The 24,858-nt window shown below is 41.1% G+C and overlaps 1 protein-coding gene across 1 annotated transcript; it reads right to left on the reverse strand.

The window, feature by feature from the left end:
* Nucleotides 1-21,531: 21,531 nt before the first annotated feature.
* LOC104128996 (pulmonary surfactant-associated protein A) lies at nt 21,532-24,411 on the reverse strand. Its single transcript, XM_035897385.1, has 4 exons — nt 24,279-24,411; nt 23,589-23,645; nt 22,652-22,729; nt 21,532-21,908 (listed from the first exon to the last, which is right to left on the reverse strand). Exons 1-4 carry the CDS (start codon nt 24,409-24,411, stop codon nt 21,532-21,534), a joined length of 645 nt encoding a protein of 214 aa, XP_035753278.1.
* Between the last annotated feature and the right edge of the window lie 447 nt (nt 24,412-24,858).

The following is a 24,858-nucleotide window of genomic DNA, read 5'->3' on the forward strand; positions in this document are numbered from 1 at the left end:
TGTTGAAAACTGATGCAGAAGAGGTTTAGCAGCTAAGGGGCAGACACCGCAGAGCAGAAGCAGAGCTAGTAAGTCTCAAGCCTTTAGTTTTGCAAAATAGAAAAAGAAAGAGTAGACCAGTTAGGAAGGAATTAAATCATTTTGGTTTTGAGGCAAGGAGCCAGCACTATAAACTGGTGTGCCCTAGTTAATCAAGGATTCAATGCACAGGAGCCACACACCTGAAAGCTGTAACGAAGCCATAAGGCACTGAATGTATAAAAGGTGGTGGCCAGGGGCTGAGCAGGGTTTTTTCCCCTGCAGTCTCTTGCTCCTGTGCCTGGGCAGTAAGAAAGTTTTCTGAGGGGCTGCAGTGCTGCCTTCAGCCTGGGAAGTTGGCCTGGATTTCATGAGAGGAGACCTCAGGTTTGTCCATTGCTTTTCAGAGGGAGTGGTATAATGGGTTTCTGTCGCTAAATCCTGACCCTTATGAAAAGAAGACTGATCACAGGGTTGAAAGAATATGCTTATTTGGAGAGAGTAGAAAAATATGAGTATATATGGGAAGGGAGTGAGCTGCCAGCAGTTTTGTACCTGGCTTAACAGTGTTAAAATTGCCCTCAGCTCAGAGGTTTTTTGCTGTGGCCTGTGAGGAGAAATAGCAGATGTCTGGTAACAAATCCTGGAGGATTTAGGTAATATTCCTTAATGAAGGCTAGCAATCTGTTAGGCAGGCTCTAGATGGAGTTTCTCTCGGCTGTAAATGAACTGGACTCTGCTACAGAGTCAAACCTTGGCCCTCTGGTGCCAACCTTTCTTGTACATTTACCTTCCCCTCTTCTTATTGAGGTACCAGCTCAGCCTTTTTTGAGAGAGAGACACAGACTCTGAGAGTGGAAAACATGTTCTCTCTCTAGCCTCAGCTGTGCCTGTCCAGGGGCAGCATCTGCCTTTGCAGCAGTGCCAGGGCCTTTCCAGAAACTTAAGCTCATGAGGGCTGAGGAAAGGCCCCAGTCTTGCAAACTGAGGAAAAGTCTGGAGGCTGTGGGTGAAGCTCCCCTAGCTGGGAGCCCAGAGCGTGCTCACAGCCACTGCCTCCCTGCCAGCTAAGCCACATACCTGCGGCAGGATGGTCGCTGGTGCTGGAATGCTGCCCACCAGGTTTGCTCCTCACAGCCGACTGTGCTCTGTGTCCGGAGTCACCCGAGCTGTAACACAGCTGCTCGGTTTTGCTTGGGTTTCATCTGCTCAGCCCTGCAGCTCTGACTGCTGGGGGCTGTGCTCTGGAGCTTGTTAGGCTATGTGATATGCTGACCTTGTGGCACTCTCGATTTTTTCCTTCTTCCTCCCCTGTTGGTGGCTGAAGGTAAGCGTGAGGCTGTTCGCACTGGGGGGCAGCTGTGGGAGAAGGGATGTTTGTGCTTGAGGAGCTGCCTTCTGCTGCTTCATTGCTGCAATGGGAAGGTCAGAGGCGGGCCTCTTGTCCTCTAATTCAATTTTCTTTGTCCATTGGTGGATTCCTTTAAATATCTTAATTTCTGACTTGCTTTGTGGTCTCTTGTCCCTGCCTTTTTCTCTGTCAGGCATTTTCTGTTAACCTCTTGCTGCTGCTACTTTTCTTCCTTCTCTGGCTTTCATTTCAATTCTTGCTGTTTGTTGTTTCATTCTCTTCCTCATTCCCCTCTTTCAGTTTGTTGCAAGCGGTTCTTCAGCCATAGTTTGCATGGGAAATCCCCTGTCCTTGCTTTCTGCTCTATTGATCCCTCACCAGCACCTGGCTAAGGGACAAAAATCCAGTGAGAGCACCCACTGCTCCCCCAGCAGCCTGATCTGATGAGGATGAGAGCAGAGCGCTGCCCCTTTCCTTAAACCCTGGCTGTGAGGGAAGGTGACACCAGTGAACTTCCACAAAATAGACTTCCAGAGATCTTCAGCTGAACTATATACCATGCTGTGTAAGAACTAGAGGTCCCAAGACACCCTGGATGTTGAGGATGAAGGAAGGTTCTGTTCTCTTCCCCTGCTGAGAAAGTAAACCCTACGGTTTGAGGTGAGGAAGGTGAAGTGTGCTTGAGCACATGGGCAGTAGAGGCACCACCCCTCTCCTCTGTCCCTTGGTGAAGAAGACATCACATGTCACTGTTTGGATAAGGGATTGCTGTCCTGGCCATTGCACCACTGGTAGCAAAACAAAGGTCAGACGGAACAGCCCTACGTGTGCCTGCATGGGGGAAGTGCTCGCCGGGAGGCATTTCTGGGTGCCTGTCTGCCTTCCTCCCCCTGAGGAGCTGAAATGCTTTGCAGTCAGAAAATAATGGTGAGGGTGATGTTGCAGAAGCAACTGGGAAATGATGGGAAGGTCTGTGGTAGCGTGGAGGCAGCTGCAAGGAGTCAAGGACTTCTAGTTCAAGGCTGTAAAGAGCAGCAGCTCATTTGCCAAGGGCCTTGTTTGCCTGTCGGAGCTGTTGACTACCTTGGCTTTAGCTAGAAAAGCTGCTGATGGTTAATAACTGGTAGCAGGTCTTACATAATGCCCCTAAACTACTAATTTGTCCTTCACCTACCTATTCTGTGCTTTCTCTGCGCTCATGTTCTTGCGTGTTAAGGCTTTGGGCACTTAGCTTGTAAGTGAGGGAGAGCTGCGCAGCCCAGGGGTGTGTATGCAGCTTGAATACATCAGCACCGCTTCATAACTCTGCCTATACGACGAGAGGGTCATGTCCTACATCAGTATTACTATATTACATAATTTTCAGTAAGATGCATCCTAAATAAGGTACATTCATAACAGAAGAATCCATCCCAAATAGAAATGGGTGCGCTGACAAGCGAGCCTGCTAAGCTGTGGTGCTGTGCAATCAGCAGGCACAGAGGCTGGAGATGGTGACTCAGTGGCCTTTCTATGTTTTTCTTGCCTGTGTTTCATTCAGCACAGCTGTAAAAGGCCTGGGACTGCTGTTCAGTTAACTACGTGTTTGTCATATTGACAGTGTGCCTATGGTTCAATAATCTTTCCAAACACCAGCATCCCTGCCAACTCTCTAAATCTCTAAGGCTTGATTATGGGAGGGTAAGAAGGAGTCAAAAGAGTGGTCAGCCAAAATGTAGCTCTAGAAATACAAAAGCAGTGGTATTTCTTTCAGAATAGATGCACACTGTCACGGGAGTTTTGCAAATTCTTTAACTCAACTAAAATCCTCATCAGTGAAGGTGTGAGCATATCAAATCTGGTCTCTAAACCACAAAATATTTTGCAGTGGAGGATGCTCTAGATCTATCCCCTAAATTTAACAATGGGGTAGAAGAGTAGAGGCCTCTGCAAGGATTGGAGCTGAAGGTAGTAAATAGAATGCAATAAATGACTCCATTAGAGAAGTATACAACAACGAAGGCATTTGGGGAGGGGAAAAAGAGGCCTGTTACAGAAGTGTGACTACTGGTTGTACCTTATGTTTCCAGTGTTTCATTTAAGATTTGCCTGAAGTCACAAAAATTAAAGGTTTTTTCTGAACTACAGTTGATAGAAGACCTTTTTAGACACTAAAGAAGGGGTCATCTTAGCACAGTGGACAGAATCCTTTCTTAGAAAAATCACAATTCTTCTACACCCTCCACAGAAAACAATTATAACCTTGTTACATAATTCTGGAAATGAAGATGGCAAGCCTCATTAACTGCATATGTTTAATGCAATCTAAAGTAGGCCTTGTAAAAATGTATGTCTTAGATTGTGGATAGCTTCACTGCTCCCCTTATCTTAGCACAGATCCATTTATGAATTGCAATATCTTTAAGATCGTGGCACACGACTGTCACGAAGGACTATGTAAGCAGGAAACAGAAGTCTTGCACCATAGTATATTTACCTGATGTACTTGTCTGCCAGCTTACAGCCTGCTGCAGTACAGAAAAGCCAGAAAATATTGTTTAACAATTCGATTTTAAGCCTTAACTTTTGATTATTAGGAAAAAGCAAAAACACATCTAGGAAGATAACCAAAGGTTTACTTTTTGGTGTGGGCTGCTCTCTTGCAGTGAAGTGCAGGGTGCATCTGAGCTGCCTTGCACCTTCTACCCTGCAAGGAATATACCCCAGTCTTTCCCCATCAGCTGAAACTATCTGAGTGCTTCTCCTGCCTGCAGGCATTGCTGTATTGAATGTAATCTCTGATTCTAGCTGTAATGAACCTATATTAAAAAGTCAGCTATTTTTCCCTGCTAATCTTGCTTTTTGTTTTTCCTCTAAGTTACTCATGAATATCATTCTCCTTTAGAGAACTAACAGTAGAGAAAACCTTAAGAAAACCCAGATGTATTTATCCCCTTCTCACATGTGGAGGGGGAAGCTCTAATTCCTCAATGTATGACAAGGCCAAACACTGAAGGTAGCAATACTGATATGCAAAAAAGGCTGATTTGCAGTCTACAGAAGTAGCTTTAAGTTTTAAGATGGCCTTCCAAAGCTTATGGAGTCATTGTAAGATGAGACGGTCCCTGAGTGAGATGCCTGTGGGAGGTGGTGGCCTCCCAGCCTGTTACCAGCTATCAGTTGTGGTTCCTCTGAAGATGTTTTGCATGGGGTGGAAAGATGATCTGGTACCTGAATTGGCACCTATTTATACAATTTGTCCTCCTCCAAATTTCAGAATAATTGACTAGTGTGTAATAATTTTTTTCTCTCTACTTGGAAAGGTCACAAATGTATTACTGCTGGCCAACCTTTGGGAACAGAAATACAAGTTTTAAAAAAACTTTCTGGGAGCCTAGTAAATTTGTAAGTGCAGCCACCAAAGGGCAGAATGGATCAAAGTCTGCATTCACTGTTTCATATCAGTGAATTGAGTTATATTTTTTCTTGTTTCAATCAGAATATTCTGATTAATAACAACAGCACTTAATGTCAGTCAAAAAGCACCTGAGAGCAAGAGACTCACTCAATTGGAAGCAAACAAGAAATGTGGGCAAAGACTGTTTGCCTTTCCTCATCTTCAGTTCCAATAGAAAAGCTGCAATTCCTTCATCTCCCCCAACACAGCATTTCAGGCTTACACCCATATTTACACACTTTTGGAAAGAGCTGGTTCTGTGGAAATCCTGTGACTCTTAAATGATTTCTGGAGTTGGATGACTTCAGGCAGGTGAGAAGCTCAGTGCCTGCAACAGAACAAATTCCCCACCTGTGAACTACTTGGTGCTCTTCTTACTGAGTAAAAACCTTGCTGCTAAATATTTGCAAGGCGAGCATAAGCATGCCTCAGGCTGACACTTGCTTATAGGCTTGCGTGTCTGAGTATTTATGGAAGCACATCAAGGAAATTAGACCCTTGACTAATGTCCAAACAGGTGAATGTGGTGTTTAATTTTGTGCTGGGTAGCCTGCTCTAAGATTTTTGTTTCTAGTGTTACTTGAAGCTCTTGGCAACAGCATGTAGTTCTACCCCAGATGTTCTCATAGGCAAGAAAGCACTGACAAATGGAGGCATATGGACCTCAGCCATAAGTATCATCTGCAAAGACCTGGCTGGAATACTGGGAGGCTTGGTTTTGCTGCTGTCCCTGAAGCAGGTAGCAGGGTACTGGTCTTTATCACGTATCTTGTCAGGCAATCACAATTTGTTTAGCCTCTTCCTCATTCCACCTTAATATGAGAAGGGAAGAGAAAAACTATTTCTACATCAAAGAAAATTATTGTGGCTTTAAGAAAGACCAGTCAGCCAGGGCAAGTTTTCTCCAGGAGCTCTAGGCCATTCATTGTAGTATTCAGTAATATTTAAGTGAGAATCAATCTTTCCCTGTTCCTTCTCCATCCCCAAAGACAGGGTCTTATTCAGTATAAACTTGAATTTTCATTATTACTGAAACAGACAGAACCTAGAGCAGAGTGCACCTTTGCAGAGGTGTGAACACCTCCTCTCCCAGGCATTTTAATGGAAGAACAAGTCAAAAGGGCTAAACCAGCAACAGCAATCAGAGAATCATAGAACTTGCAGTGAACTTGTTCATGGAATCATAGAACAGCAATGGACTTGTTCTGCTTCCTGTTTGGCTCCGTGATTTAAATCTTTAGCCTTCAGTGGGGAAAACAAGTGTTACTGCGTCCTTGTTCTCTAACATAACTGCCAACTTTCTATTAATATTAAAAGATAATTACACACATTTAGACTAGTTTTGTGAAGAGGTTGTTGCTGCTGCAATGTCCATAGTGTGCCTTGTAACAGCGTGCAACCACGGAAAGTTGAATTCCTATGGCACTTCTGTGACTGTATGTTATAAACAGAGGTAGGAATGTAACAAGTTCCAAGATCTGGATTTCTTGCATGGTAATTGACTCAAAATGAAGGTGATGATAAAGAGATAACTACTGCAAGTTAAAAGTGTCACCTAAAGCCCCTGTAAAACCCAGAAATCAAATTCAGGAGTTTAGTACCTTAGAGAAAAGGCTGTATTTCAACTTTGTAAAACCTCAGAAAGATCTAATAACACTGTTGGATCCCTAGGGAGCCAAATCTTTCAAACCAAAAGAGTGTTATGAAAATGCTCAGAATCATAAAATATTAAAAGAAATATCACTGAATTTGCTTGTATTATTAATGTCTCCTCTACAAGTAACAACTGAATAAAGTGCTAATTATAAATATTTCAGTATTCATTTTCAAAAGGATTTCAACCTTTCTAAAGCATGCTGTAGTTCAGTCTGATTACTTTTGAGTAAAACTTGGGTGTGTGCTCGCTGGGTGTAAAGTTGCTACAGAATGCAAATCTAGCTTAAAGAATTTTAAAAGCAATATGAAGTTTGGGTGCAGAAATCAGATGTATAAAATTTGAGAGAAGATGTTAAAAAGACAGGTATGATGAAGAGAGAGCATATTTAATAGTGCAACAGCAGCATAGCACGCTGCTGGGACTTTGCTGATCGTGCCTTTGGTTGCAGCACGTTTCACCTCACTTCCAGAGCAAGCAGGTGCCTACAACGAAAGTAGTGTTTCTCTGAAAGAAAGTGTTTCTCTGCTGTCATTTGAAGTATTCATAAATCACTTTTTCTGGACATGTCAATTCTGATTTTTGTATTTAATAAGCTGGCTTTATGTGTTATTTTGGAGTTCCTGGTGTCTGTCTGTTAGTTTTCTGATTCTCGAGTGTATTGCAGAGATGGGTTATATACACCTGTAAGTCAAATAGACTTTTCCTGTTCTGAAATATTTAGACTCAAACACTTTTGCATGAACTTTTAAAGTTAGCAGACTGTCAGCTTGTAAAAGATAAATAAAGGATTGCCTTTTGCAGTGCACTTGCAGACATAAGGCTATAACAAAATGCATATTATACTGAATACTACACTAGTATTTTGATACTGGTGAACTTAAAATAAATTACATGAATAGAAACTCTGTATCTTCCTCTTCATCCCTTACCTGCTGACAACCTCATAGCTAAATTATTTCTAATTTGATTATCCCCTTATTTTTGCAGAAGGGCCAGCAAGTAGTTGAATTAGAGTTCAATGTTTGCATCTTCCTTGACTGCACTACCTGAAATAAGTTCTGGCTTTCTCTAAAGCTTGAGTGGCCCTGCAGTCACTCAGCTCTTTTCCCCTCTGCTCTTACCTTCTCAGTGTCCTCAAGGTGTCTTGTAAGTCTTGCGGGCAGAATCGAGTTGCTTTGTCTGGGTGTCCATCCTCTGCTGTCAGGCAGTGGGAACGCGTCTCAGAGAAGGTGGTGCTCAGCCTGCCAGACGAGCCAGGGAGGGCGAGGGCAGCGTCCCCTCAGCTGTGCGAGGCTCAGGTGAGCGAGGAGTGTGCACAGGTACTTGTTTGTACAGCAGTGCCTGTATCGCCTCCCACTTGGTGTTCTTAAAGCGGCACAATCCTTCCAAAGAAAGGATGAAGCAGTTCTGCCTTGACCACAGTTTGCTTAGGATCAGCAAAACAATAGCTGGCTGTTCACACATGCATGAGCTGCTTGATGAGATGCTCACCTGTAATGAAAAACATGGACCTTTTTTTCCCAGGAAACCACTTGGGCTTTCCTTGTAAATCACTTTATTTACTCAGAAGTGAATAATCTGGTAATAATAACCAGTCTGAATCTGAGTTATTTAATGAGTAGCACATGTAGCCTTCAGAGTATGAGGGCTGATGCCTCTAAGGTAGATCCAAGGGGTTCACATGCCCAACTCCTTTACAACTATGTATGTCCAACAACCCACTTGCTACTTTCAAGCTTAGCTTTATTTAAATATTTGAAAAATCACAGCTACAGTCAGGCTGCTGCAGTATCTATTATATGGAGCAAAAAGCGCAGAGAAACCCTTTGGAGGCTTTGCTAAGCCAGGTCTGGCTCTGCCGCATGCCACTGTGGAGGTGGCAGGACACAGCACTGGGAAATGGCCCCCTTAGCTGGGCACAGCACTGCACCCAGTGCTTGACTGATGACCAAGGAAAGATGTGAAGGCTAACTGCAGGGTTAAAAACCCTTTCTTGGGGACACTGAAGTCCATACAACCATCTGTCTTGCAATGCAGATATCCAAAGGGGTGTTTGCACCCACTGAACCCAAAGTTCAGACTCAAGCACGTCCCTTTAGATCTTAGTCACCCAACTGGCGATAGTTTTTTTTAATCTCTTACAAAACACAGAAAATATGAACTAGGGTATTTTTACAGAAAATAATGACTTTCAAGAATCATTTTTGTGATGGATAATTTTTATGGAATTAAAAAATGTTTTCTGAGCATTTGTTTGGGGAAAAAAAACTTGTTTTCCATTGTACAAAGCAGAACCAGTAACACTTTTCCCCCCCAAACTGACATGTGACTTCAATCTCTCTTGATATTTGACACTATGTCCTTGATCTGGCCAAAATCAGGTTGTTTTTTTTTTTGGGGGGGGGGGGGGGGGTGTGTGCAGGAGGATGTGTCCTTTTTTGCTTATCCTGTTTTTTCACTAGCTCTTAAGATTAATAAGATTTTAATCTTAATCCTCATGGTGAGTCTTTGGAAGTGGTGCTCTCCATTGGCTTAAAATTGAACACCAGAGTTTATCTTGTCAGCAAGCTGGGTGGTCCAGTACACACACAAGTACTGGTAAATACATGACGTATGGTGGCGGTCTTATAAGGCACAGATAGCATTTCAGGTTAGGATCGGGCAGATTAGGCTTTTGAAATAAATTCATAAATGTTTCAGAAAGTACCTTTGAAGTAAACAGTTGCCAGCCCTGGGGATTCCTCCCATGATTCTACAAATTGGACATTTTCAGGCCAGGACTGCTGTTTGCAGACCTGCCTGCTGTCAGCAGGGTTGCTGGAGAGAGCAGCTTCAGGCAGGGTGAAAAAGATTTGCTTTGAGGTGTTAGGTCCTCATCTCATACTGCAAGTAGCTAGAATTTTACCCTTTTCCCTGGAAACCTGCAGGGGAAAATGCCCAAACATGGGCTGGTGGGAACATTTCTGCTGTGGCACATATTCATTAGGCTGACACTGATGGCAGCCACCTGGAGATAAGCATGATAAAATAAACTTACCATGGCTTTAAATGTTTAGGGGGTCCAACATAATTCTCACTCTCTTAATTGTAAACTTCCTAAATTTTATTGGAATACAATGAGTGGAAAACTACTGTATGGGATGATACTGGTGTTCCTGTTTCCTCGTGCTTGTGGCAGAGTTAGTTTCACAACAGGAGTCACGCAAAGCTGAAGACTGAGGGTGGGTGAGCTGATGGGTGCAGGCAGATACTGGTGAGCTGTAAAACATTTGTGAGTAAGAGTAAGAATAGAGTTTGAAAGTGAAACAGTGCCTATGGACTCCCGAGTCCTCCTTTCCCCTCTACATGCCTTTTTCAACTGGGCTAATACAGCAACATAGCAGTCTACCTAGACATACTATGAGAGTAGTTTATATTTTGGTTATGTTGCCCAGAAATAGGGCGTTAGTTAACAGCTTGTACGTGCTGAACAAATGCATTGGGTACACTGAGGACTTTGCCCACAAAACTTTTCTCTTCGCATGTGTTGGGATAACTATGGCTCCCAGAACAGGGAAATGTGGTCCTATTTAGCGTGCATTATTGTGATGGAAGACTTCAATATTACTGGAGTGAATAATTAAGTAATCTGTGGAGGTAGACCACCTACGAGGCACCAAATTGTTCAAGTAGAAAGGTGTCTTGGTTTGATGTTAGCCCTGTTCCATTAAACATCCTAAGTAAATGCCTGTAAGAGAAATTGCTTAGTTTGTGGAGAATAATAGCAAGAATGATCCACAGGCCACTCCATCAAGCAGAGGGCTGAATGGAGGCCAGGAGGATCCATGCATTGTCATAGAGCATGTGGTGGGAACATGTGCTCAAAATATCTGGGTAATTGAATTTAAGTCAGCTCAGGAATGTCACACATGGCCAGTTGCTGCTCTGGAACTACAGAGGTGTGCACAGCTACGGAGCTCTGAGCAGCCCCTTTGCTGGCCCTTGCATTCCCACCAGCTGTGGGTGTGCCTTCCCTCCCCAGTTACCTTCACAGTTTGGCTGTTCTGCCTCCTTGTTGCACAGAGGGTGAGAGGAGCGAGTCTGGCCATAGAGCTGGGTGTTTCCTTGCTCAGCTCTCCATCACCAGGCTGGAACTAGCAAAGCTCACGTGTTACTGATATCCAGGCATTTGGCTTGGTGTCTGTGGCACATGGCTGGGTGTGCAACCAGCCTTTGTACCATCAGAGCCATCATTGTCTAAGCTGTGTTGACTTCAATACCCCCAGAGGAGGGAAAAAAATCATAGATGTCTCTGGGTCTGCCTCTTGCACTGCACAACTCTCTGTCTAACCTGGGGAATACTCAACTCCAGTAGGTGACTGGACCCCAGTAGCAAAGTTGTTAAGAAAGCTGTGTCTTAATCTTTTGGCTTGAGGGTGCAGGCTTTGAGCAGCTTCTGCAATGAGCGCAGAATATAGGGTGCTTCAGAAATGTAGGTGTCCACCAAGCTTAGCCCCAGGGAAATCCCAATCGGGTTTTGCCAAGCAGCTCTACAGTGCCCACAAATTAGCTGCATCAATCTCTCAAGCTCAGAAAAATTAACTTTGCCATGGCTTTACTGATCTCCCCAAACCACACGGGCACTGTAACGTCTCAGCTCCTGCGTGCTTTCTTCCACACGCATCCCACATGGCATGGGGCCTTGGGCTTCTTGTGCTGCTCCCACTCTGAGTCAGGGAAGAGATTAGGAGTTGCTGGAGGGGCTCGGGACAGGCAGCTTCTGGCCACCCCCTTTCGGGTATCTGAAGGTTAAAGACCTGCTGACTAAAGCTTTCCCATAGGAAATGTAAAGCAGGTGAGTCACTTTGCCAGTTGTAGTTCCCACTATTTTTCTCCATAATTTTAGATTAAACCCAGGAAAAGGTAAAGGAAAGGAAAACTTGAAATCAAAGATAAAAAAAAAAGAAAAAAGGCAACCCCCAAAAGGCAGAAGAAATCTGAAAAAATGAGAGTGGGAAAAGGAAGAACCACATAAATATACAGATAGTGAAACAGGAGAAGCACAAAAGAGGCTGGAGAAGGAGGGAAGGAAATAAGGAATTCTACATTTGGAAAAAAAAAATATTTTCGTTGAGACTCTGTATAAGCTCTGAGATGGTTTGCAGTATACAAGGATATATGTCAGTCCTCGAGTGAGTAGGATCTTAGATGTGATCTGGTTGTGACTGTTTTTATGTGTGCTTTTAGTGTTTGGTTTATTTGTCTGTTAGCAGCACGAGGTGCCCATGGAGCACTTCTGCATAGGTGGGGACTTTAATCTGATAAATTTGACTTGCTTGCACCTGTACTTCAGAGCTCTTACCCAGGTGTCTCCCACTAGTTGTGAAAAACTAATCTCTCCCCCTATTTGAGAGTTGTCACTCCCCTACCTGCCAGTGAACACAGTACAAATGGAATGCAATAAAACCACGGAAAATTCTGCTTTTTTCCTAAGAAGCCATTTTGTTGTTCGTCTCGTTTATGCTCACTAATCCAGCTACAGCAGAAAGTAAAGGCAGATAAATTACCTTCTTCGGGTCTGGAAATCTGATGTTCTCACTGACAGACAACATCTTCCATTTCATTATCAACCAGCAGTAGGAAACCTGTGAACAAAACCAACTATTACACACTTTGTGTTACGGTTTGAATCTTGGCCTTCAATATAAAGCAGAGGTAATCATGTGACATATGAACATTTGAAGTGTTTGCTTGACCTGTTTTAGTTTATTGCTGTGCTTTAAATAGGGGATCTTTTCACACATTGATCTTTGTAAGGATAGGGAACACATTCCTGGAAACCACCTGCAGAGCAGTGATGTTTATGGAAAACTTGAATTAGCAAACTGAATTAGTCTTCACTTTAAGTGATTGAGCCAGTCCAGGCAAAACATTGGCACTTGTGCAGTAAGTTTAGTTGATTTTTAACTGTGTCTAGGGATTGTTGTCAGGATCTTTCAGGCTGTTCAAGCACTGGCTTGCCGCTCCAACCTAACACCTGGCAACAAGTTTCTTGTGCCCTGTGTTACGGAAAATGATATCCTTTTCCCTGTGAACTGAGCCATTGTGTCATTAAGTAGGAGAGATTTAAGCATCTTACTTCATACAAGGAATTAATAAAGCTATTTTTCCTATCAAGTAGAACCCACATCAGGTTACACGGCATAGCACCGAGTTTACAAAGCAGAACAACGGAACACAACAGTACATCTAGATATAAAAGGAGATGGTAACTGCATGTACCTGGTATAAAGCCTTCATCCATCCCATCTTCAGGCAAGTGTGAAAAACTGCACAGTTTTGAAGGAGTTCCTGCTGGTTTGCCTTGAGCGCAGCACAGGAACAGGGAAAAAGCTACTCCTGAGATTTTGTGCAACTACAGAGACAGCATTATTTAAAGCCAAATGTAAACCAGACTGATTTACTCTCCAGTGATAGTCCTGTGTTTAAAAAAAGGTAATGTTTCAAAATTTTGCTGTCTGGGTTTGAAATTTTAGGTACCTTAAGCTTTGCCCTCAGTGACGTGAATGTCACTGATGGAGTTACAAAGTTAGGTTATGTCAAATAATTAAAATCTTTTTCCAAAACAGTCTGTCAGTCTACTTAAGAGTTTAAGCTATAGAGCAAAAAACCAAAACATCCCCTTCAAAGCTCTATTTTTTTTTTTGCAGCAGATATATGCCATTTTTCCTATGCAAAAAGCTATAGTTTAAGTCTTAGTTTTCCAAGAGAGCAATAGACATATGTCTGCTTTAGTAAGAGAAAGCCAGGTTAAGATAAACTGGGACACACTGGCTTTATCAACTGGTTTAGAGTGAAACAGTTGTTAATGCTTCTTCTTCCATTATGGCAACTGTCTTTTAAAGTATCTTCACCTGAGGTGACATGCTCTGTAAGAGTCGGCAGAAGTTTTAATAAAAATGTTGAGACACAAAGAAACATAAAATGTAAAATGAAAGGTTTGCGATACAGTTTAAGAGGATTCAACATAATTTAAATGGAAACCTATTTAAAGATGTTCAGCTTACCTGGCAGCTCCAATATGACATAAGAAAGACTCTTTAAATGGTCTAATTTATAGGGCATGTAACTTGAGATTCACCTTGTTACCTACAGGAAACACAAAGAGCATGCAATATGATATGAATTTGCATGTGAATAGAAGTTTAATGAATTTTAGCTGGAAAGATGAGATTGTTGGCTTTGAGAGGTAAACACTTAAAATGTGAGGAAAATATTTGAGGGTTCTTTCTTAATTTGTAGAAACACTTTTACATGTTTTAAAAAAGAAAAACAAAAAAAGCCCTGGAGCAGAACAAAGCAATTTCTCAACACATATTTGAAATGCCTGATGCTTCCACAGAACAGCTGTGTAAATGTCACCGAAGATAAGCCAAACCAAGAAGTTCACCTGAAATATAATACACACCCAGGAACACCACCATCATTTTCATTACAGACTGAGGACTGACTTATCAGTGATAATTACTGATGTTTTGTAACTAAATAGAATCTCATATCTGCAAAGCATCTGCAGCATATGTAGAGGTAACAGCCACAGAAGCACATACTTAGATAACCTACAGATTACTCTGGGGGAAGCTTATATATAAAAAATAACAACAGTTTGTACAGCACCAAGTAATACAGTTTTATCCAACAGAACAATGAACTTTCAGTGAAGGAAAAACTGCTCTAAACCAGTCCTGTCAGTACAGAGGCCTCAAGATGTGAAGCATTGCTGAAATGGAAAAGCTTTGCCATGCATTTTTAAGTTATTTGCAGCTGAGAGCTGTTTCTCTCTAATGTAGACTTCTAGGAAAGGAACTTCAGGCTGTGCTCCAGTTCAATTGAATAGATGCAGTCACATCATCCTTGTGGGGTCAGGCCAGCATCCTGGTGCTGCAGCAAGGCCAGCAGCTGAATTGGTTGAGGAATAGGTGCTTTGAGATTAGACGGGGTATGTGAGCAATATCCATATTAGTCTAAGATGCTACTGGATCGAAGCAAGCCTAGATCACCTCTACAGGCACTCTGTACTTCTACCCTGCACCTTCATACCTACCCCAACGACTGCTGTAGAGTTCTTTGCCATTGGTGGTGTGCCCACAGAAGCCTGATGAATCCCTGCAGCGTTGTTTCTTGAGTTCCCTGGAAAAGGCACCAGTCCTGTGAAAAATAAATAAGTAGTACCTAGTTGTACGTACCTTGACAGAAGAGGGGCATTTTAAATTTGCGTGAGTAACCTTTGTTTATTGTTAAATTTGAAGTTTCTTAGCTTTTGGGTGTTTGACTTAATGCTTTCAATGTTCTTTTCACCGAGGTTTTCTAATTGCTTTATAAACCACTGTCCCCCCACCCCGAGAACATGAGCCATTACCTGAGGTCCAGATGAGCCCTAGAAAAGGTCACTGGCAGAACCTGGGCCTTTGCATCTGTGGTGAGAAAAACTTTAGCACTTCAACCGCATCTGGAAGAAACCAAAGGTTGGGCAAATGTGAGAAGAGGATGAGGCTTGGCCTCCATTAGCGGGTTTCACATGCTGACTGGTGGCCTGGGAAACCTGGAGGGAGGCAGCAGCTTTCTTGTGAGATAGACTCCTTCTGAGAAAAACTGATGTAGATTTGATAAATTCTAAACTTTTCTTCTCTTGCTTTTCATCAGCATATTGATAAGATGGAGCAAGCTAAAACAGGTATTTAAAAGTATTTGTATTTCTACTATGCTTGTTTATGATTGCTTAACAGAATACTCCATATAACTATCATAACTTGTAAACTATTTTCTGATCTTGCCTTGAGCCGCATATGCAACCTCAGCACGATTCAAGGGTACAGATCTGACAAAGGACAAACAATTTTTGAGTATTGAGGCAACTTTTCTGTGTTTCCACATCTATAATGGTTTATAATTTCAGGACTAGTGAAGCAAATAATGAAGGATAGCCTGAGAGTTCAGGTTGCACAACATAGGTAAATGCAAAACATGCTAAGGACAAAAGTTGGTCAACACTGCTTTCCTGGCTGCTTCAAGAAATATAGACACTAGAGTTTGAATTTCAGTTTATGAAAGTGGGTGTGTTCCTTCCATGAGTCTGTTAGCCTTTCCTTTGTACACTTAACCTCCTAAAGTTGTGGGGCTTTTCCTTCATAGTGCTAGTCACACCTCAGATAACCTTGAAAATTCTTTTCTTATTCTCTCAGTTTGTGTTTAAGTAGCCCCAAGCCCACTTATGTTTTCTGTTTACATTGACTTTTTGCTGTTCCGCTGTTGTTTCCATCCTACCTTGCTACCACCTAGTCCTGTGCTTCCCTCTCAGAAGGAGGGCTGAGATTATTTTTTGCTGAGCTTTAAAAATATGAAGCAAAGAATTCAGCAAGATATGGATACCTGGGATGGCAAACTTCAACACGACTTTCTTCTCTACAATGCTGTTCATAATTTAAAAGAAAAAAAAGTCTAAAATAATTTTACCTCTAGACAGTGTGACCAGTGGTCATAAATGCTACTGCCATCTTGCTCCGCTGACTTGTTATGTGTGAAGCATCCAAGTAGAAGTTGCTAGATGTCTCTGATATGTCACTTGGTGTAGATCAGCTGAAAAACACAGAAAGGAATAAGGAGGTTTTTGTGTTTATAACAAATAGAAAGCAAGATGATATCTCATTTCTTCAATAGTTCCTAATAGCAACATAGCATTCTAATGGGAGAGAGAAAAAACCTCATGAACCAGATGAAACTATTTTTCTATATATTCTGCAGTTGTCCTCCATTATCTGCAGAAGAAGGTTAAATTGTTCACTACAGTCTTTCTTTACTATAATAATTATAAAATCATAGAATAGTTTGGGTTGGAAGGGGCCTTTAAATGTCATCTAGTCCAACCTCCCTGCAATGAACAGGGACATCTTCAACTGGATCAGGTTGCTCAGAGCTCTGTCCAACCTGGCCTTGAATGTTTCCAGGGATGGGGCATCTACCACCTCTCTGGGCAACCTGTTCAGTGTTTCGCCACCCTCATCATAAACTGTTTCTTCCTTACATCTAGTCTAAATCTACCCTCCAATAGTTTAAAATCATTATCCCTTGTTCTATTGCAACTAAAAGGTTTGTCCCTATCTTTCTTATAAGCTCCCTTTAAGTACTGAAAGGTGGCAATAGGATCCTTGGAGCCTTCTCTTCTCCAGGCTGAACAACCCAAACTCTCTCAGCCTTTCTGCAGAGGAGAGGTGTTCCATCCCTCTGATCAATTTTGTGACCCTTCTCTGGACTCTCTCCAACAGGTCCATGTCTTTCCTGTGCTGGGAACCCCAGAGCTGGATGCAGGACTCCAGGTGGGGTCTCACCAGCATGGAGTAGAGGAGCAGAATCACCTCCCTCAACCTGCTGGCTATGCTTTTCTTGATGCAGCCCAGGATGTGGTTGGCTTTCTGGGCTGCAAGTGCGCATTGCTGGCTCACGTACAGCTTCTCATCCACCAGTACCCCCAAGTGCTTCTCTGCAGGGCTGTTCTCAACCCCTTCATCCCCCAGCCTGTATTGATACTGGGGATTGCCCCAACCCAGGTGCAGGACCTTGCACTTGGCCTTGTTGAACCTCATGAGTTTCACATGAGCCCACTTCTTGAGCTTGTCCAGGTCCTCTGGATGGCATCCTGTCCCTCAGGCGTCAGCCACACCACTCATCCTTCTCAAGGGTTCAGGTACCCTTGCTGTACAGTTCCTTTTGGCTCCTGAGCCACAAGGGCAGAGGTGGGTGAAAGTTTCATTCCAGGTTTCACCTGGCATCATGCCTGGTTTATCACCCTTGAGCCAAATTCTGCCAAACCCTGGTTTCCTAACAGGGACTTCAACTCAAATCCAAGTCCCCTTATCATTTTTAAAGGTACTACTCTAATTTCCAAGCATCCTGTATTGACTGTGCTTTAAACCCAGGTATGTTTGTACAACTGTAGGCTAATATAATTTTATAACAGTACATTTCAACTTCAGATAATGAAAGTCACTTCCAGTCTGACGTGCTTTGAGGTCCAGACAAACACGTCTGTTACACCATTACACAATACTCCCAAGAACATTGTTTTCCTCTGGTTCATGAAAGTTGTAATAGGGCCATTAGTCTTTCTGCCACTTTTCAGTGGGGTTTCAAAACCAGCTAACAAATTTCCTGGTGGCAAATATTTATTTTCCCATTTGCACTTGTTCTTCTAAAGAAAAGCTGCAAATAAATTTAAAAATGTATGATTAACCTTTGCCCTACTTTGTAATGCATCACTGCTAGGATATTGCGGCAGCAAGTACTGGTATTTTACCACCATTTATCATCTTTTTTCTGGGAAAGAGCAGAGGAATAACATTATGATTCCTCTTTAAATTTGGTTTCAAAATTAAAAATAAATAAAGGACTCACTAGCCACAATTTGCAATTTGTACAAGGTAAGGTAGCCCTGCTAGCCTATGTCATATCCTGCCAGTTACTATGTTCACATAGGATTGAACTTAAATACAATTTTCTCAAGAACCATAGGGTTTGGGGTTTTTTTAATCAATTTTCTACAAAAATCAGGAAGTCATCAAAAAAAAAGGCTTATTTTCTGTAATCTAAGATCAATTTCTTTGTATATAGTAGGAACTGATGGGGTGGGGGAGATATTTTCAAGTGCTCAAAATTGTTAATAGTATTTCTAAGCTAAACCACCTAATTAAATTATACAGTTATAAAAGAGGATGTCACTCTAGACCAGAGGAAATTCTCTCTGAAATCAATATCCATCTTTTTTATGGCCAGACAAAACCCTCCCTGTTAAATATACTGTAATACCAATTGTATTGAACTTCTCTTCTGTGATGCACAATCCATTCAGAAGGGACTGAATCTTGTGACCTTGTACTAAGATCTTAATTCTCCAAATCTGCTTTTACAGGATTTGAGAAATGAATAAGTTACTTTCTGAATTAAAGATTTTACTGTTAGCTTGCTTTTCTGTAGCAAATTATTATAAATTAAGAAAAAAAGACTCACCTGGATTTTTCCTGGTCTCATCATGCACCAGGGATTACTTTTGCTCGTTGCATTTTTAAGGATAGATTTTATCAAAATTATTTATCCTATAATAACAGAACAGAGAAAGAATTTATTCTGTTTCTTCTTGTGCCTGACCTCTCTGTCCATTTAAAAAAAAAACTCATTAATAGGTGAATGCAGAATTTGGATATTTCACAAAAAAAAATAGACTGAAATGTTTAGAAGTGTTTTAAATAGCATTTGAGGGTTTAAATTGATAGGGTTATAGGCACACAAAACCCCCCATCTAAAATAAGAAAATAACAATTTCTGGATACTTTTCTGTTCCTCTGTGGAACTGCAACTATTAATCAAGTAACATTCTACGGAGTAGGCACCTTCACCAGGATTTTAATTACCACATATGAATCCCGTGAGATACAAACACATTCCAAGCCTGTCTGTAGAATATTGCTTTTACTAGGGAATTTTATTTCTTCTACATATGATGGTTGACACTAGATTATTTTTTTCCCCCTCTGAAGTTAGGAAATTAAAGATAGGATAATTAAAATTAGAGTTAGGAGCTTAAAGTCCATGGACACAGTTTTTTATAAAGCCAGCAGGCAACTGGCAGGCATCCCCCATATGAGGCACAGTCAAGTCTTTGGACACAGAAGGAGGAGGGCTGCTTCGGAGTGGTATCAGGGGAAGGCTAGAGAGCATAGCAAGACAAAAGCTGAATATGATGATTATATGGAGTTATTTTATGAAAATAGCTGGAGAGTTTTGTTCAATTACCTGAAATGTTACAGATCTCAGTGTGAATCATAGAGGGGAAAGTGCTGCCTAGCAGTTCTTTGACTGGATCTGAGGAGTTTCTGTTTTTAAGCAGCATGTGCATGTTTGATTTTTTTTTTTCTTCTAATAGTAATGGTTTAAGCAGAAAGAAACCAGACTCTGAGACCTAGCCTAGATGCTTTGCTTATTGATATAATAAAAATCAGCTTTTGACTGAAAAACTTATTTTTCCTAACTGGCTAAAAAGGATCCAGGTGTCTTGGAGTCTGTATTTGTTTAGAGATAGGTGATATCTTACAGATGGCTTAACACATTATTTTACACATTAAGGATTTTAATAAGAGATTTGTATAGTCATTTTGTAAACACAATATGGTGGAAATTATGAATTGATTAACTAATGGAATAGGATACTCCAAACCTACTAGTTGGGAGATATGTGTAAATGAATATGTGAATTTGGTTGAGATGATTAAATTCAGATGTTAGTAGAGTGATATTTTTTTTTCTCTTTCTTTCTTTCTCCAACATGATGCCTTCTCATGCCCAGTAATCATCTTGCTCTAACAAAGAATCTGTACGGTTGAAAACCTCAAAAATTGCTAACAAGGTTTACTCATTAAAATGCTAATAATTAAAATGCAAGAGGTAGAGGTAGTTTTAAGTAAACCTTCAACTCTTTCTAGCAGATTTAGTGCAGCTGGCCAGAGATAAGCCTTATCTTTTCTCAAAGTAAGCTGAGAGTCAGAAGTTTTGTCATGGCATGATCTATTCCCTTCTCATTTGAAATTTTTGGCCAAAATGGTATCATGGTCATAGGTCTCAAAGGAAGCTGTTTTGTAGAGCAGGTTCACACCTTGAAATCTATCCCACATGGTACTGGGTGTACTTTTCCCATTTCAAAATTCCTGTCCACTCTCAGATCAGCTGGAGAGCTGTATGCAATGCTGGACATGAATCCCCTGCTGGCAAAAGTATCCCCTTATGTCCTGCATCTGAAGATGCTAAAGCTTTCCTACCTGACAGGGCTTGAAGTGCCCATGTGAATAGATCCCCTCTCTTCCTCAGTGCAGGCTAGGGGCAAGGGTCAACACTGCCCCTAGTCAAGTCCAGGTTCCTAAGGGCTCCCTGCACAGAGCCAAATTGGAGGGGGGGTGGGAGGAGAAGATGAAGTAAAAGTGTTTATATAGGTGTGTATTTTAACTCCAGTGCTTCCTTTTTTCCATCATGTGAAAATGATAATGGATAGGCCCAGGACTTCCTCACTGCAAAGTAAGTGTGTGAGAATTTGCTACTTGTGGTACTTGGCTGAGCTCCCACTGCTCACCAGCTACCCAAATGGAGTAGCGGTGAAAATATTTTGTGAAAGGACACTTCTCGATCCTAGCAGATTTGAGCCGTGGTCTGACTGTGTGGTTGCTTGGCATGACAGCAGCAGAGAAATAGCTTATGTTTGAACTGATTGAACTCCACTCTTACCTGCTCCCCCAAAATAGTAAGTGGCTGTTGAGTGCTTTGGGAGAAGACAGGTGGCCTTCCAGCACTGCAATGGTCATAGATTTATGAGGGAATGTGATGTTTTAGCAACAAAATGCAATGTTTGGTATTTTATACACATTTCTATGTCTACTTGGATCTAATGCAATGTTTATCTTAGTGTTTTATGGAGAGTAGCTTCTGCAACTAAGAAAATTAATTCTAACTGCTACTGTTAATGTTTTTATAGAACAAAAATTAAATATGGATGCTGAATGAATCAGTGCACGCTTCAATATGACACAAAACAAGCCCTATAATTCAGAGAGGCGCACAAAACCTAAGACCACAATTGCTCCAGTGAAGTCAACCTTTGTGCATATCTTTTAAGGCAGAAACTATTAAATTTTTGGAAATGCTTCCACTATGAAGCCACAGGCAACTTTAACTTCAGACTTTTCCAATATCCCAAGTCAAACCTTGGAATATTCCTCTAATCTTCACCAAGGCATGGTGCACAGAGACAGTCTGCCGTGAAAAAAATGAATTCTAAGCTATTTCCAACCCTTCAAAAGAGATAAACACATTAGATTAGGCACATTTTAATTAAGTTAATCACCTACCACACTTGTCATTTTTTTAAGGGTACAAAATACCGTAATATGATTAGTTTTAGATTTTCTGACATAGAATAATTGCAGAAATTGCATAAACCTGAGACACAGCATATTTCATTGTCTCCATCCTCTGCAGCGGCTGAAAGGCCATTCTTTAAAACTCACAGATTGTGAGGCGATACAGATTGCATTTTTTGTCATTCCAACTCCCATCAGTGTACATCTCTACACATTTTTCTGTCCCTTTGCCATTAGGCTCATATTGGTGCCACTTGGTATAATTCAGAGCCATGCCCTTGATATAACTAAATTGACCTGAAATCTCACCCTCTCTAATGCCCAAGTAAGCATAGCGGTTATACTGTTTCACAATATCCAAAATAGCTTTATTCTCCTCTTCATTTGTGGGAGTTGCAAGAGTTCCTCCAGCCTCTTCGCAGGATTCTAGTGCAGATTCAAAATCAACTTCCTTCCCATTGCTGGCAAATATTTTCTCTCCTGCTTCTTTTATTTTCCCATTCAAAGCAAGCACTAAAACGTGAAAAGAAAAAAACTAGTTAGCTGCTTTAATTTCCTATGGCATATTGATGAGAAAGCAAAGAAAGAAAGAGAAATCAAGAGATGAAGAGAAAATTAAAAGTGGTAAGAGGAACAGAGGGCAAGAATCAAAGTAAAGAATGAAGAGGAATAAAGATCTTCAAAATTTTACCAATTCACGAGTTGTTCACTAGGACAGTTATGCTCCTTGTGACCATCTGTCATTGTCTTCTCCAAGACAAGGATGCCCCAGTACCATTTTCTACATACACTACCAGCCCAATTACATTGTGTGTACTCTCTAAAGAGGATCCATTTGCTGCAAATGTGAGCAAGTGAAATGGAGAAATGATAATTTTTGTGAATTCCTTCTTGGTACAAAACAATTTACCACTTTTAACAACCTGGTTGCCGGTGGATAAAAATGCTAGCAATGTGGTACAAGGCTGAGGAGTTCCCATGAATCCATGTGTAAAAAGTGCAACATCAGTTGGAATATTTTTTTTTTTAATAAATCATGCTTGAATAAGTGTGCATTAATGTTCCTGAGAGAAACCTGCTTCTCCAGGGAAAATGAGTCCCGATCCCCCCTACTTTGGATGAGAAAATAGAGTTTTGGGATGTAGTGCCATTTTCAAGTGTGATCTATTTCCTGAAAGTCATGATTCTATAATTAATTTTGCCTATTGCACTTAAAGCTGCTTGTGAGCTGAAAAAGTAAAAATAGGAAAAATTACCGCCTTCAAGTCTGGAAAGTCGGAGCTGCAAATTTACTAAAACATTGTGGAGGTTGCTGTCCAGAGAATAAAATAGACCTACACAGATAAAAATAGAAGTTAGACAATCAAGCAAAACTAGGCTTTGCTGACAGGAAAAATTCCTTGGGTAAAACTAATCATTTTCCAAAACTAACTAGCACACAATGTATTTTTTTAACATCACCTGGTGTAAAAGAAATATTCTCCCAGCATTTTTTTCACACTGTTAAGCTCTATTGAAGCAAACAAACAATAACCTCCAGCCCTCTGAAATGCTGATAATTCCCTTCTGCACAGAAGAAAAGTGATTTTTTCTGGGTTGAAGCCTTAGTTTCAGCATGTTTGCGAAAGTGGCTTTGCCAAAGAGAATTTATTTAATTCTAATAATTGTTAGTGAACAGGCACAAGGGGTATTTTGGGGAGGGAACAGTTCCTATGGCACCATACCATTTTCTTTTTAATCTGCAGGGTGGATGCTTTGTGTTTTTACAGTGGGATCTTATTTTAACGGAAACCATAAACGCCGGTATAGGAGGGTTTCTGCATAGAATGTGTGAAATACCATCCATCCAGCACTGCTTGCTAAAGATGGGAACTCACGGTAAAGGTAGATACTTTTTTCATACAAATTGCCATGGGTAACAACGGTCCTACACGTAGAATAAAGTTGCTAGTGTGCTCCCATGATCGTGTTGCCATTATTCACAACTAAAACAAATGGCAATGTAGAAGCACAAAATACTGCTGCATCTCCCTCTCTCAGAGTTGCCGTGTTGCAACTCTTACTGCACTTCACAGTCAGTAAAAACCCAACATATTTCCCCCTATAAAGAGAGTCCATTTGACTGACAGAACATTACATGCACATCAGCCTTTTTCACGTGGTGTCCAATATCCCCTTTTTCTCTTTTCTCACCTCGCAGCCAAGGAAGACCATCTCTTCCAGGAGGCCCTTTAGGGCTTCCTATGAGACCTGGGAAAAAGAAGCATAATTTTCTTTCCAATTGATGCATATTCTGGGAACTTCAGAAATAGAACTTGATCTCAAACTGAAATGTGTTTGAATAATTTTGATAGTGTTTTAGCCTTGGTAATGGACTTGGGGAAAGCATTTCTACATGGAAAGAAAATTATGCAGTGCAAAGCGTGTTCCTTACCAGACTACTTTTGCACATACCATCTCCGAATACTAGAGAAACGTGCCAGAAGCCTTTTAATTACACTTGTAAATACTAGAATAACATTTTCTTCATACTTAAAAAAAAATCAGAGAAAAAGCTTCTGCTGTGCAAGCAGCAATTATCTTTGGAAAGTCAATGGAAAAAGCACTACAAATATATATGTGTATATAATATAAGTAAGAGTAAAAATATATAACATTTATATGTTTAACTATTGATAACTTGTTCATTTCCCCTCCTCTCCCAGGAGGGAGGGGAGGCCTATCTTTTAGAAAAAAAATATTAAACTGACCATTTCCTCCATTCATCTTTCCCCTCTCTGCTAAATGCAGCTGCTTCCTTGAGGGCCTATAGTCTTCTGTGTTTTCTTCATTCATGCAGCCTTCATGACAAGGATTTGTAGCAAAAAAGGGAAGTTTACTTACTTGGTAGACGTGGCTGTCCTTTCAGACCACCTCTTCCGGATAGTCCAGGAATTCCTGAACATTTACACGGTGTATGGCAAGTCATTAGCAACACAGCTACTGCTGTGAGCATGTAGAGTGAGTAAGACAACATGACTGCTTAGGCTAGCTGTAAGAAAACCCACATATTTGTCAGGCAATGATTCTGTAAGAAATTGTATCATTGAACATATAATTGAACACTATTTTCTCCTCCCTGTCCCTACCCCCTTCATCCCTTTTTGAAATGTACATTCTTTCCTTGTTTAAACAAAATCTATAGTTTAAGTGTAAGAGGTTTCCCAGGTATATTTTGCTACCATTGCATAGCTTATACACAAAATTGTTTCTAGACTGATACAGATTGGTATGCTCATTACAGAATGACAGCTACCCGATTGGGAGTAGTGAAGACAAATAATCCTTTTTGCTATCGCTGACTATTTGTTGGACTAATCTTTAAGAAATGATGGGCTTAGATGTAACTGATCACGCTTAAGCCATTAGTCGTCTGTAAGGGCTATAATCACTCAATGAAACATAGATGCATGTGCTACCAACC

This window comes from Egretta garzetta, unplaced genomic scaffold (genome assembly GCF_000687185.1).
Source record: "Egretta garzetta isolate BGI_Z169 unplaced genomic scaffold, ASM68718v1 scaffold56, whole genome shotgun sequence".
NCBI lineage: Eukaryota > Metazoa > Chordata > Aves > Pelecaniformes > Ardeidae > Egretta > Egretta garzetta.